This window comes from Mustela nivalis, assembly GCF_964662115.1.
Source record: "Mustela nivalis genome assembly, chromosome: 17".
In the NCBI taxonomy this organism is placed as follows: domain Eukaryota; kingdom Metazoa; phylum Chordata; class Mammalia; order Carnivora; family Mustelidae; genus Mustela; species Mustela nivalis.
This window is the reverse complement of record NC_139036.1, coordinates 27,573,169-27,586,032: the sequence shown is the minus strand read 5'-3', so window position 1 is coordinate 27,586,032 and position 12,864 is coordinate 27,573,169. Positions and strand designations below refer to the sequence as shown.

Here is a 12,864-nt window from a genome sequence, read left to right as displayed (position 1 = left end):
TTTTCCTCTTTGATCATATAGTACAATCATAAATGTATAATCAGGGAGCTTTAACCAATCATGGCTCCAACCTCATTAGAGAAGTCAAAGAAGAGAAGCAAGCATTCAGAAAGAAGTAGTGACAAGAAGTGAATGACTAGAAGTTTCAGGCCACTGTCCTCTCCAGCTATATGATGTGAGCAGGTTTAAAAAAAAAAAAAAAAAACAATTCCTTGGGACACCTGGATGGCTCAGTGGGTTAAAGCCTCTGCCTTCAGCTCAGATCACGTTCTCAGAGTCCTGGGATCGAGCCCGCATCAGGCTCTCTGCTCAGTGGGGAGCCTGTTCCCTCCGTCTCTCTCTGCCTCTCTCTCTGCCTACTTGTGATCTCTATCAAATAAATAATTAAAATCTTAAAAAAACAATTCCCATATGAAAACAGTATGGAATTTCCTCAAAAATAAAGACAGAATTAACACATGAGGGGCACCAGGGTGGCTCAGTGGGCTAAAGCCTCTACCTTCAGCTCAGGTCATGATCCCAGGATCCTGGGATTAAGCCCCTCGTCAGGCTCTCTGCTCAGCAGGGAGCCTGCTTCACCCTCTCTCTGCCTGCCTCTCTGCCTACTTGTGATCTCTGTCTCTCAAATAAATAAATAAAATCTTAAAAAAAAAAAAAACACACGAGACAACAATTCCACTTATAGATATATTCTCAGAAAGAATCAAAAACAGAAACTCAAAGAGATATTTATACAATAATATTAATAGGAGCATTATTCACAAAGCCAAAAGGTGGAAGCAACCCAAATGACAATCAACAAAAAATAAATAAAATGTGATATACACATACAATGAAATATTATATAGGCTTGAAAGGAAAATTCCAACACATGCTACAAATGGATGAACCCTGACATGCTAAGTGAAATAAGCCAGTCACATAAAGACAATTGCTATACGATACCACTGATGAAGTACCTTGAGTAATAAAATTCATAGAGCCAGAAAGTAGAATGGTGGGTACCAAGGACCAGTGGGAAGGAGAGAATGTGGAACTACTGTATAATGGCTACAGAGTTTCAGTTTTACAAGATGAAAAGTTCCAGACATTATTTGCATAGCAATGTGAATGTACTTAACACTACCTAACTATACACTTAAAAATGGGTAAAAAGGTGAATTTTATGTTATATGTATTTTACCACAATAAAAATTATTTTTATTTTTTTAAACCAACTTGCAACCAAAAAAAAAAGTCTGTTGAATATAAAAATAGATACCTAAGTATAGTGAGTACTACACTATAGCATAGTATATATAATATACAATATAACATATGTAACATAGTACTATACTAGTACTTTTATATTAGAATTGATTATATATATAGAATTGATTGAGTCAGAATGGGCCAGCGGGGGGGGGGGGGGGGTGGTAGGAATTTTCCCTCACAGTCTAGAAGGTTGGCAGTTCTTGTTTTAAGGTAGCAAACCAGCTATTAACGTGATGTGTTCTGGGACTCAAAATTATATGCTCACCTTTAAGGAATCTGACAGAAACATCAGGGTATTAAGCTGCTTTGGCTACTCCTTACATCTTTTTCAGTATGGAGCCTCAAGAGAAACAAGTTTAGGTATAAGTCAGACTGCCTGGAAGCAGAAAGAGAACAGTGACAATGACATGAAGGAACTACATGAGTTCCACTCACGAATGAGTTCCAAAAACAGGACTCTCCACCTACCACCAAACCAAAGTCAGTACAATGATTAAGAATGGAGATACCTGGGCGCCTGGGTGGCTCAGTGGGTTAAGCCTCTGCCTTCGGCTCAGGTCATGATCTCAGGATCCTGGGATCGAGTCCCGCATCAGGCTCTTTGCTCCACAGGGAGCCTGCTTCCCTCTCTCTCTGCCTGCCTCTCTATCTACTTGTGATCTCTCTCTGTCAAATAAATAAATAAAATCTAAAAAAAAAAAAAAAGAATGGAGATACCTAAGAGAGCCCAGGATTGGAGAAGTCCAAGAAGACAGTTCCCTTAGAATTATCTTCTGTTAGTCATTGCCTAGTCAACCCCCAACCACGATAAGCCATAATCAAATGGGTTGCAGCCTGGAGGCAAGGGGCCAACTGGTATCACTCTATCATTCCAAGCAAAAAAAGCAGAGCTCCCAGGTCTGTTGGAAAGAATAGAAAGCAATCACCAGAGCACAGTTTTCAATTCAAACACTGCAACTTTTAAATTAATTAATAGCTAACAGAGTTTCATTAAAAATATAAAAACACTTAAATCTACAGACAGCTAATAAACTTCTAAGATTGTTCTGCTAGGAAAAAGTCCAGGACCGGCAAAGAGAAGCCTAAATACCTAATACCATCTCCAGGTACCCACAGCTGCTCTCTGAAGAATTCTGTAAGCTGCTAAATTAGCCTGGCTGGAACCAGAAGAATCCCCTCTGCTAGCTCCCCTAGGGTATCATGAAAGACAAAAGGCGGTGAAGAAGGAATTGCACCCCGGGTGTACCAGGCACCAGGGAAGGGCAGACTGGCTGATCAAGAAAGTCCAACGCAAGGGAAAACTTAGCCATTGTTGGCCTTCTTCAATGAGATGCTGGAATTGGAGCCAATCAACCCTACTTTCCTGCTTTTCCACAGTCAAATTTTCTTTCAACTGTAAATAACCTCAGGTTTGCTGCAAAAAGAACCTTAAAAAAAAAATGCTTGAAGAAAGAAGACAAATAGGGATGTCTGGGTGGTGCAGTTGGTTAAGCGTTTCACTACTGGTTTCAGCTCAGATCATGATCTCAGGGTCATGAGGTCAAGCCCTGCGTCAGTCTTTGAACTAAGCACAGAATCTGCCTGAGGTTCTCTCTCTCCCTCCCCTTTCCTAGCCCTGCTCATGCTCAATCAATATCTCTCTCTCACTCAAATGAAAGAAAGAAAGGAGGAAAAGAAACGGAAGAGGAAAGAAAAGAAGGGAGGAGAGGACGGAGAGAAGTAGGGAGGAGGAGGAGAAGGGAAGGAAAGGAAAGGACACATACAGACAAATTCAAGAAATGCTACAAGAGACTACTATTGTCTTAAAACCTAGTAAGTGCACACACATACTCCTAGGGTCAGAGATAATAAAAAGTATATCCATTAAAAACCTGGGCCAAAATTTCGTACCATATCAATATGATACAGAAAGGAGAGACCAAAGGACATGTGAGTGTGCTAAAGTATTTGAGGAAAATTTATACATTTAAAGGCTTAATAAATCAACTGGGATATGGGATACTACATTTAAAACCACTATAGGGCGCCTGGGTGGCTCAGTCATTAAGCGTCTGCTTTCAGCTCAGGTCATGATCCCAGGGTCCTGGAGTTGAGGCCCACATCGGGCTCCCTGCTCGGCAGGAAGCCTGCTTCTCCCTCTCCCATTCCCCGTGCTTGTGTTCCTTCTCTAGCAGCCTCTCTCCCTGTCAATTACATAAATAATATCTTTGAGGAAATAAAATAAAATAAAACAACCACTAAAAGTTCAATAGCACACACAGACTAAAATAATTTTCAAGCAGGATCAATCTACATTTCCAGATGCATTTTACTTCAGTAAAGCAAAGGTTTTATGGAATATTATGCCAACAAGTGTTACTGTTAAAAAAAACAATAACAACAACAAATAGAAAATCATGCTTAAGATTATTTTGAAGAAATTTTCTAAATGTTAGTTTTGTAATATTAAAATAATTTTCTTTTTTGCTGCTGATATGAACCTATGCCCTTAAAAATTATTTTTAACATTTTGCGTATGTTGTAAAACAAGCTTTTGTTACTATCTGCACTAGTATTTCCAAGACCATGACCACATTTACTTTGTTATTAAATCAAGAAAGCTCTTTAAGAGGGCACCCGGCTGGCTCAGTCAGTGGACCATACAACTCTTGATCTCCACTCTTGTGGATTTAAGCCCCAAACTGGTTGTAGAATTACTTTACAATGAAATCTTAAAAAAAAAAAAAAAAAGTTCTCTAATACTCTCTGCACAAAGCAAAAAATATACTTCCAGGGGCGCCTGGGTGGCTCAGTGGGTTAAGCCTCTGCCTTCGGCTCGGGTCATGATCTCAGGGTCCTGGGATCGAGCCCCACATCAGGCTCTCTGCTCAGCGGGGAGCCTGCTTCCCCCTCTCTCTCTGCCTGCCTCTCTGCCTGCTTGTGATCTCTCTCTGTCTATCAAATAAGTAAATAAAAATCTTAAAAAAAAAAAAAATATATATATATATATATACTTCCAGAAAAGAAAAAAGAGTCTAAATTCAAGAGGAAAAGATGATAGAAAACAAAAGATGAATAGTTACCTAGTTATTAATAAAGAGGGAAAAGGAGAGAAGGAGGACCCTACACTTGCCTCGTCCCTTGAACACCCAGGAAATCGATCCAAGGGCTGAGAGAACAAACTGTACAACTAGAGAGAGAAAAAAGGCCACATTGTGGAAGATGAGATGTGCAGAAATGTCATTTGGGGGAAAAAAGAATCCTGGTGCTGCAGAGAGGAGGGAGAGAGCTAAGGGAGAGAGAGAGAGAGACAGAGGGAGAGAGAGAAACAGAGAGAGAGAAAGAGAACAGAGCTCAGGACATTGCACAAGAAAACACTTCCCCACTGAGGCGAAACAGGAGGGGCTGATTATTTCGAGTTTTTACAAGCAGTGGAGCTCAAAGTCTTAAGTTTTAGAAGACTGCACCACCTCCAGGTGGAGCCTGGAGGGCACAAAGGTGCATGTGTGGAGAAAGAAGTCAGAAGAAGCCCAGGAGCAGACAGCATGGCATGAGGATTCCCTGGGTCACACTGGAAGAAACAGTTCCCCTTCCTGGAGTGTATCTGTGAGAGGTGGCACCTCCTTGTGGGGACAAAAGAGCCACTGAGTGCCACTGAGCTGCCAGTTCATTAGCATAGGAGGAGAAGAAACAGCTGCTGAGGGCAGCTCACCTGGACGCCAGGTCTCAGTTACATTTTGTCACAAACTCCAAGCCTCGGCACATTCGTGCTATTGTCCTTCTGGAACAAACCAGCACTACCCACAGTGTGGCAAGACCTTCACCCAGAGGAACAGCATGGGTCTGTGTAGCACCAGATCCCTAAAATTTGGAGTTTTGAACCCCAGCCAGTAGGCCTGAGCTAAAACACAGGAGCACTGCAGCACCAAGTGAGCAGATGGCTGGAACACAGACAGGATGAAGACAGGGATTGGACAGAAGCTGGGGACACAAGCGGGGAGATTGTTCACACGTCTGTGAGGGCTTCCTGTGTGAACTCCCCTCTCCAAGGACAAGAGAGTCAGCTGATGCCATTTTTATCCCGGTCCCTCAGCAGGAATGGACTTCAGTGAGTAGCGCGGCGCCCACAGCAGAGGCTTGAGTCACTTACATCAAACCCCGACCCCTGCGCTCTACAGGTACTTCTTTACTAAGACAAGTGTGCCTGAGAATCAGAGCACCAGCAGGTCCCTCCCCCAAGAAGACCAGCACAAACCCCCCAAAAGCACCAAGTCTACTGACAATAGAGTACTACAAAGCTTCAGCTCTAGAGGAAATAGGATCTAGCCTCTTTTAACAAGCAGACTGAAACACACTTAGTTAAAACTCACCATACAGTGGACAAGATCCAAACATTCCCAACTGCAGGCAAAGAGAAATTCTACATTGGACTGACATGGGGGAAAGAGCAGCCAAATACAACAGCAGAGTAACCAGAAACACTTCCTGAAGTGCCAGGCCCTGGAGAGTATCAGACCTCTTAATATGAGTAGGAAACATAACAGGCTTTCCTAACACAAAGAAGAGAGAGCCCTAGACAAAAATGCCAAGACAAAGAAATTCATTCCGAAAGAAAGAATAAGAGATCACAGCCAGGGATTTAATCAAAACAGATACAAGTAATATTTCTGAACCAGAATTTAAAACAGCAATCATAAGGATACTAGCTGAACTTGAGAAAAGCACAGAAGACACCAGGGAGTCCTTCACCACAGAGATAAAAGACCTAAAAACTAGACAGGCCAAAATAAAAAGTGCTATAACCAAGATACAAAACTGACTGGATATAATGACCAAGGATAGAAGAAGCAAAAGAACTCATAAGTGATACAGATGAAAAACAATTAAGCTGAATTAAGCTGAAAAGAAGAGAGAAAGAAAAATATTGGATCACAAATTCAGACCTGGGGAACTCAGCAACTCCCTAAAGCACAGTAACATTCATATCATAGGAGTCCCAGAAGAAGAGAGGGAAAAGGGGGTAGAAGGTTTATTTGTGAAAATTATCGCCAAAACCCTCCCTAATCTGGAGAAGGAAACAGACATCCAAATCCAAATCCAGTAAAATCTCATAGTAAAATCTGCAAAACAGAGAGACAAGGAAAGAATCCTGAAAGCAGCAAGGGAAAATAAATCCCTAACCTACAAGAGAAAACAAGGTTAGCAGATTTCTCCACAGAAGCTTGGCAGGCCAGAAGAGAGTGGCATGATATAGTCAACGTGCTGAATGGGAAAAATATGCAGCCAAGAATACTTAATCTGGCAAGGCTGTCATTCAGAACAGAAGGAGAGATAAAGAGTTTTCCAGATAAACAAAAACTAAAGGACTTCATGACTACTAAGCCAGCCCTACAAGAAATATTAAAGGAGACTCTTTAGTGGGAAAGAAAGTCCAAAAGCAACAAAGACTAGAAAGGAGCAAAGAAAATCTCCAGAAACACTGATTTTACACGTAATACAATAGCACCAAAATTCACATCTCTCAATCATCACTGAAAAAAAAAAAAAATCACTGAACGTAACTGGACTAAATGCTCCAATCAAAAGACACAGGCTATCAGAATGAATAAAAAAATAAGACCCATCTATATGCTGCCTCCAAGGGATTCATTTTAGATCTAAAGACACCTGCAGACTGAAAGCAAGGCTGGGGAGGATGGTGTGACTGGCAGGCTTGGTTGGTGAAACACGCAACTCCTCATCTGGGGGCTGTGATTTCAAGCCCCATGTTGAGTGAGAAGCTTACTTAAAAAAACAAAGTAAGGGGATGGAGAACCGTTTATCATGCTAATGGACATCAAAAGAAAGCCAGATTAGCGATATTTATATCAAACAAACTTTAAACCAGACTGTAATGAGAGATGAAGAAGGGCACTATACCATAATAAAGGGGTCTATCCAAGAAGAAGAACTAACAATTGCAAATATTTGTGCCCCCCAACTTGGGAGCACCCACGTATATAAATCAATTAATAACAAACATAAAGAAACTCCCTGATGATACTACAATAATACTAGGGGAATTTAACACCCAAATTACAACAATAAACAAATCATCTAAGCAGAAAATCAACAAGGCAACAATGGCTTTGAATGACACACTGGACCAGATGGACTTAACAAATATATTCAGAAGATTTCAACCTAAAACAACAGAATACACATTCTTTTCAAATGCATTTGAAACATTCTCCAGAATAGAACACATAATGGGTCACAAATCGGGCCTCAACAAGTACAAAAAGACTGAGATCATACCATGCATATTTTCAGACCACAATACTATGAAACTTGAAGTCAACCACAAGTAAAAATGCGGAAAGACCATAAATACATGGAGATTAAAGAACATCCTACTAAAGAATGAGCAGGTTAACCAGGAAGTCAAAGAAGAAATAAAAAAAATATGTGGGAGCAAATGAAAATGAAAACATGACAGTCTAAAACCTTTAGGATGCAGCAAAAGCAGTCATAAAAGGGAAGTACATAGCAATACAGGCCTGACTCAAGAAACAAGGAAAGTCTCAAATACACAACCTAACCTTATGCCTAAAGCAGCTAGAAAAAGAACAGCAAATAAAGAAGGGAAATAATACAGATTAGAACAGAAAAAAAAAAAAATGATATAGAAACAAACAAACAAAACAGTACAACAGATCAATGAAACTAGGAGTTGATTCCTTCAAAGAATTAATAAAACTGATAAACCCCTACCCAGACTTACCAAAAAGAAAAGAGAAAGGACCCAAATAAATAAAATAATGAATTAAAGAGGAGCGATCACAGCCAACACCATAGAAATACAAACAATTATAAGAGGATATTATGAAAAATTATATGCCAAAAACTGGGCAATGTGGAAGAAACTGATAAATCCCTAGAAACATATAAACTACCAAAACTGAAATAGGAAGAAATAGAAAATTTGAATACAGCCATAACCAGCAAAGAAATTGAAACAATAACCAAAAATTTCCCAATAAACAAAAGTCCAGGGCCAGATGGCTTCCCAAGGGAATTCTACCAAACATTTAAAGTGTTACTACCTGTTCTTTTCAAACTACTCCAAAAAATAGAAATGGAAGGAAAACTTCCAAACCCTTTCTAAAAGGCCAGCATTAACTTTGATCCCAAAACCAGACAAAGACCTCACTAAAAAGGAGAATTACCAATATCCCTGATGGACATGGATGCCAAAATTCTCACCAAAGTACTAGCCAATAGGATCCAACAGTACATCAAAAGAATTATTTACCACAATCAAGTGGGATTTATTCCTGGGCTGCAAGGGCAGTTCAATATTTGCAAATCAACCAAAGTGATATACCACACATTCATAAAAGAAAGGATAAGAACCATATGATCCTCTCATTAGATGCAGAAAAAGCATCTGACAAAATGAAGCATCCATTCTTGATAAAATCCATTCGCAACAAAGTAGGGATAGATAGAACGTACCTCAACATCACAAAGGTTATACACAAGAGACCCAGAGTTAATATCATCCTCAATGGAGAAACACTGAGAGCTTTTCCTCTCTAGTCAGGAATAAGACAGGGATGCTCACTCCCACCGCTGTTATTTATCATAATACGGGAACTCCTAACCTCAGCAATCAGACAACAAAAAGAATTAAAAAGACATCCAAAGCAGCAAGGAAAAAGTCAAACTTTCACTATTCACAGATGACATGATACCCTACCCAGAAAACCCAAAAGACTCCACCAAAAAAATTGCTGAAACTAATACACAAATTCAGCAAAGTCATAGGCTACAAAATCAATATACAGAAATCTGTTGCATTTCTCTTTTTTTTAAGATTCTATTCATTTATTTGAGAGAATGAGCAGTGTGGAGGGGCAAAGGGAGAGAAAAAGAAAGAAGCAGACTCCCTGCTGAGCAGAAAGCCCAACTCATGGAACTCAATCCCAGGACTCTGGGATCATGACCTGAGCCGAAAGCAGAGGCTTAACCAACTGAGTCACCGAGGTGCCCCTGTTGCATTTCTATACACCAATAATGAAGCAGCAGAAAGAGAAATTATGGAACCAATCCTATTTACAATTGCACCTAGGAATAAACCTAACCAAAGAGATAAAAGCTCTGTACTCTGAAAACTATGAAACAATTACGAAAGAAACTAAAGATGACACAAGGAAACGAAAAGACATTCATGCTCACAGATTAGAAGCACAAATATATACAAGTCTATACTACCCAAAGCAATCTACACATTCAAGGCAATCTCTATCATAATACCAACAGCATTTTTCAGAGAGCTAGAACAATCCTAAAATTGGTATGGAACCAGAAAAGACCCCAAATAGCCAAAGCAATCTTGAAAAATGCTCAACATCACTTGGTATCAGGGAAATACAAATAAAAACTACAATGAGATACCACCTCACACCTGTCAGAATGGCTAAAATTAACACAGGAAACAACAAATGTTGGTGAGGATGTGGAGAAAGGGGAACCCTCCTGCACTGTTGGTAGGAACGAAAGCTGGTGCAGCAATTCAGGAAAACAGTATGAAGTTTCCTCAGAAAGTTAAAAATAGAACTACTCTACAACCCAGCAACTGCACTAGGTATTTACCCAAAAAATACAAAAATACTGATTTGAAGGGGCATTTGCACCATGATGTTTATAGCAGCAGTATCAATAATAGCCAAATTATGGAAAGAGCTCAAATGTCCATCAACTGATGAATGGATAAAGATGATGTGATGTGTACACACACACACACACACACGAATATTACTCAAGCATCAAAAATAAAATCTTGCCATTTGCAACAATGTGGATGGAGCTAGAGTGTATTACACCAATTGAAATAAATCAGTCAGAGAAAGACAAATATGATTGCACTCATATGTGGAATTTAAGAAACAAAACCTGAACAAAGGGGAAGGGGGGAAAAAAGAGAGGGAGACAAATCACAAGAGAATCTTAACTACGAGAACAAACTGAGGGTTGATGCCGGGAGGTGGGCAGGAATGGGCTAACTCGGTGATGAATATTAAGGAGGGCACTTGTGATGAGCACTAAGGTATTATATGTAAATGTTGAATCACTAAATTTTCCTCCTGAAACCAATATTATTACACTATATGTCAACTAACTAGAATTTTAATAAAAACCTGAGGGGCGCCTGGGTGGCTCAGTGGGTTAAGCCTCTGCCTTCAGCTCAGGTCATGATTCCGGGGTCCTGGGATCGAGTCTCACATCGGGCTCTCTGCTCAGCAGGGAGCCTGCTTCCCTCTCTCTCTCTCTGCCTGTGTCTCTGCCTACTTGTGATCTCCCTCTGTCAAATAAATAAATAAAAATATTTTCTAAAATAATAATAAATAAATAAATAAAAACTTGAAAAATGGGGCACCTGGGTGGTTCAATGGGTTAAAGCCTCTGCCTTCAGCTCAGGTCATGATCTCATGGGATTGAGCCCGCATCGGGCTCTCTGCTCAGCGGGGAGCCTGCTTCCCCCTCTCTCTCTGCCTGCCTCTCTGCCTACTTGTGATCTCTCTCTCTGTGTCAAATAAATAAATAAAATCTTTTTTTTAAAAAAAGGTGATAAAAAAAGGAGGGAAAAGGGAAAAATAAGGAAAAATACACGAGGAAACAAGGCAGTTTAATGATCATAAAAAGAAAAAAATTAAAACTATAAGCTTTCAAAGAGAAACACATTAGGAAACGTTTATATATCATAAATGATCACCCATACAAATGAATATTTGTATTTATTTATTTAATATTTAATATTTATTAAATAAATAAATTTATTAAATAAATAAATGAATATTTATTTCCCACAAAGAGGGCCCAACAAGTTGCCATTATTTGAGTGAACCATTAATAAAGAATCCAAAATTCAAAAGAAGCCAGTTTGCAGAAGTGCAACTTAACCTCTCCCTCCTGGACAGTAACTTTAAAATCTATCTATATATACAGCACTACATTTTTAAACTGTTAGAGGAGATGAAGACTCAAGAGTATGATATCTGCCAAAATCCAGCTAGCAAATGAAAACAACTCGGTGTGTTCATAGTTGGGATTTAATTAAGACAAATGGTTACACACATGATGGAATAGCTGAGAGACCAAAAAAGGAACCATGAGGCTACCTATTTCATTGGCAGCAGCAGGAAGCCATGACCATGCTTAGACTAGGGAGACACAGGAGTACAGGGTGCTGGGTCACCTGGCAGAAGCTAGAACAACAGTAGAGCTACCTAGAAGAAGCCAGAACCACAAAGGAAATGCAGCCACTAACAGAGAGGGGAGAGGTGTGAGTACTCTTCCCTTTCTTCCATCCTCTCATTCAATTTCTCACCAGTGCCTCCCAAACTCAGCAGAAGAAAACAGACTAGGTACCCTGGGAAACTGACAAGGGGCAGCCACCTTGCAAAACAGAGCATGAAGAGGCCATGAAATGGAATGTAGGAATGTATTTGGGGGAAAAAAATCCAGACATAAATTCTATGCAGGAAAAATTAAAGGCTACGACAATCAACAGTAATGATAATTATGTAGGTATATCCTATAACATCTGATCAAATTTGAATTAATACCTTCTTTTCTAAGAAATCTTTATGTCCTAAAGTTTAAAGTTAGCCACTATATGTAACTGTTACTTCCAGACTTACACAATATCAGTTCTAATGAACTTTCTATAGCGTGATTATGTTATTTTTTAAATTAAAAATGAATTTGTTTTGAAAACTAAAAAGTTACTGTAAGAGAAAGTAATCTGACTAAAGTAAGAGTTCTCATTTTGGAATGAGGTCAACCTCAAACAAACATTTAATTTATATGTCCCCAAAAAATTAAAACCATACCATTTAAATCTGCATTTTCAAATCTGACCCAGACTATCTTCTCCTTTTCTTCTGTTAGAGGTGTTCCACTGTAAGCCTGCAGAGTAAACAGAAATGTCTGAATAAAAATTTTTTACAGCTCTAATATTACTGATGTTCAAGACACAAAGCAACTTAAATAAAGCCAAATTTACCCCTCTCCAATTCCACCAATCCAACATCTTGGGAACCAACACATTTTGTAACATTTTTACTACTAAAGAAAGTTATCCAGGAGTCTGATAATCTTGGTTAAAGGAATTTAACTTACTAAGGAATTGCAGAAACCTAAAATAAAATAATCACAGCCTACTAGGAAGTATCACTATAATGCAAAGGAACTCAAAAAGTAAATCATCCCCGGGGCGCCTGGGTGGCTCAGTGGGTTAAGCCACTGCCTTCGGCTCAGGTCATGATCTCAGGGTCCTGGGATCGAGCCCCACATCGGGCTCTCTGCTCAGTGGGGTATTCTCCCTCTCTCTCTGTCTGCCTCTCTGCCTGCTTGTGATCTCTCTGTCAAATAAATAAAATCTTAAAAAAAAAAAAAAAGTAAATCATCCCCTACATTAGCCAACAAATAAGAAGGCTTAAGAAATAAAACTACCGGGCACCTGGGTGGCTCAGTGGATTAAGCCGCTGCCTTCGGCTCAGGTTATAATCTCAGGGTCCTGGGATCGAGTCCCGCATCGGGCTCTCTGCTCAGCAGGGAGCCTGCTTCCTCCTCTCTCTCTCTCTG

General features: G+C 39.7%; 1 protein-coding gene across 13 annotated transcripts in view; it reads right to left on the bottom strand.

The window, feature by feature from the left end:
* The window catches only part of BCAS3 (BCAS3 microtubule associated cell migration factor), a 584,337-nt gene that overhangs the window by 560,917 nt on the left and 10,556 nt on the right, over window positions 1–12,864 (bottom strand). For all 13 annotated transcript variants that reach the window (XR_014304944.1, XM_082707501.1, XM_082707499.1 and 10 more), the window contains exon 4: window positions 12,111–12,186. Coding sequence is in view for 12 of the 13 variants with exons in the window: in XM_082707501.1 (XP_082563627.1) it covers window positions 12,111–12,186 (76 nt within the window). In the remaining variant the exon portion in view is untranslated. The remainder of the gene's footprint in view (window positions 1–12,110; window positions 12,187–12,864) is intronic.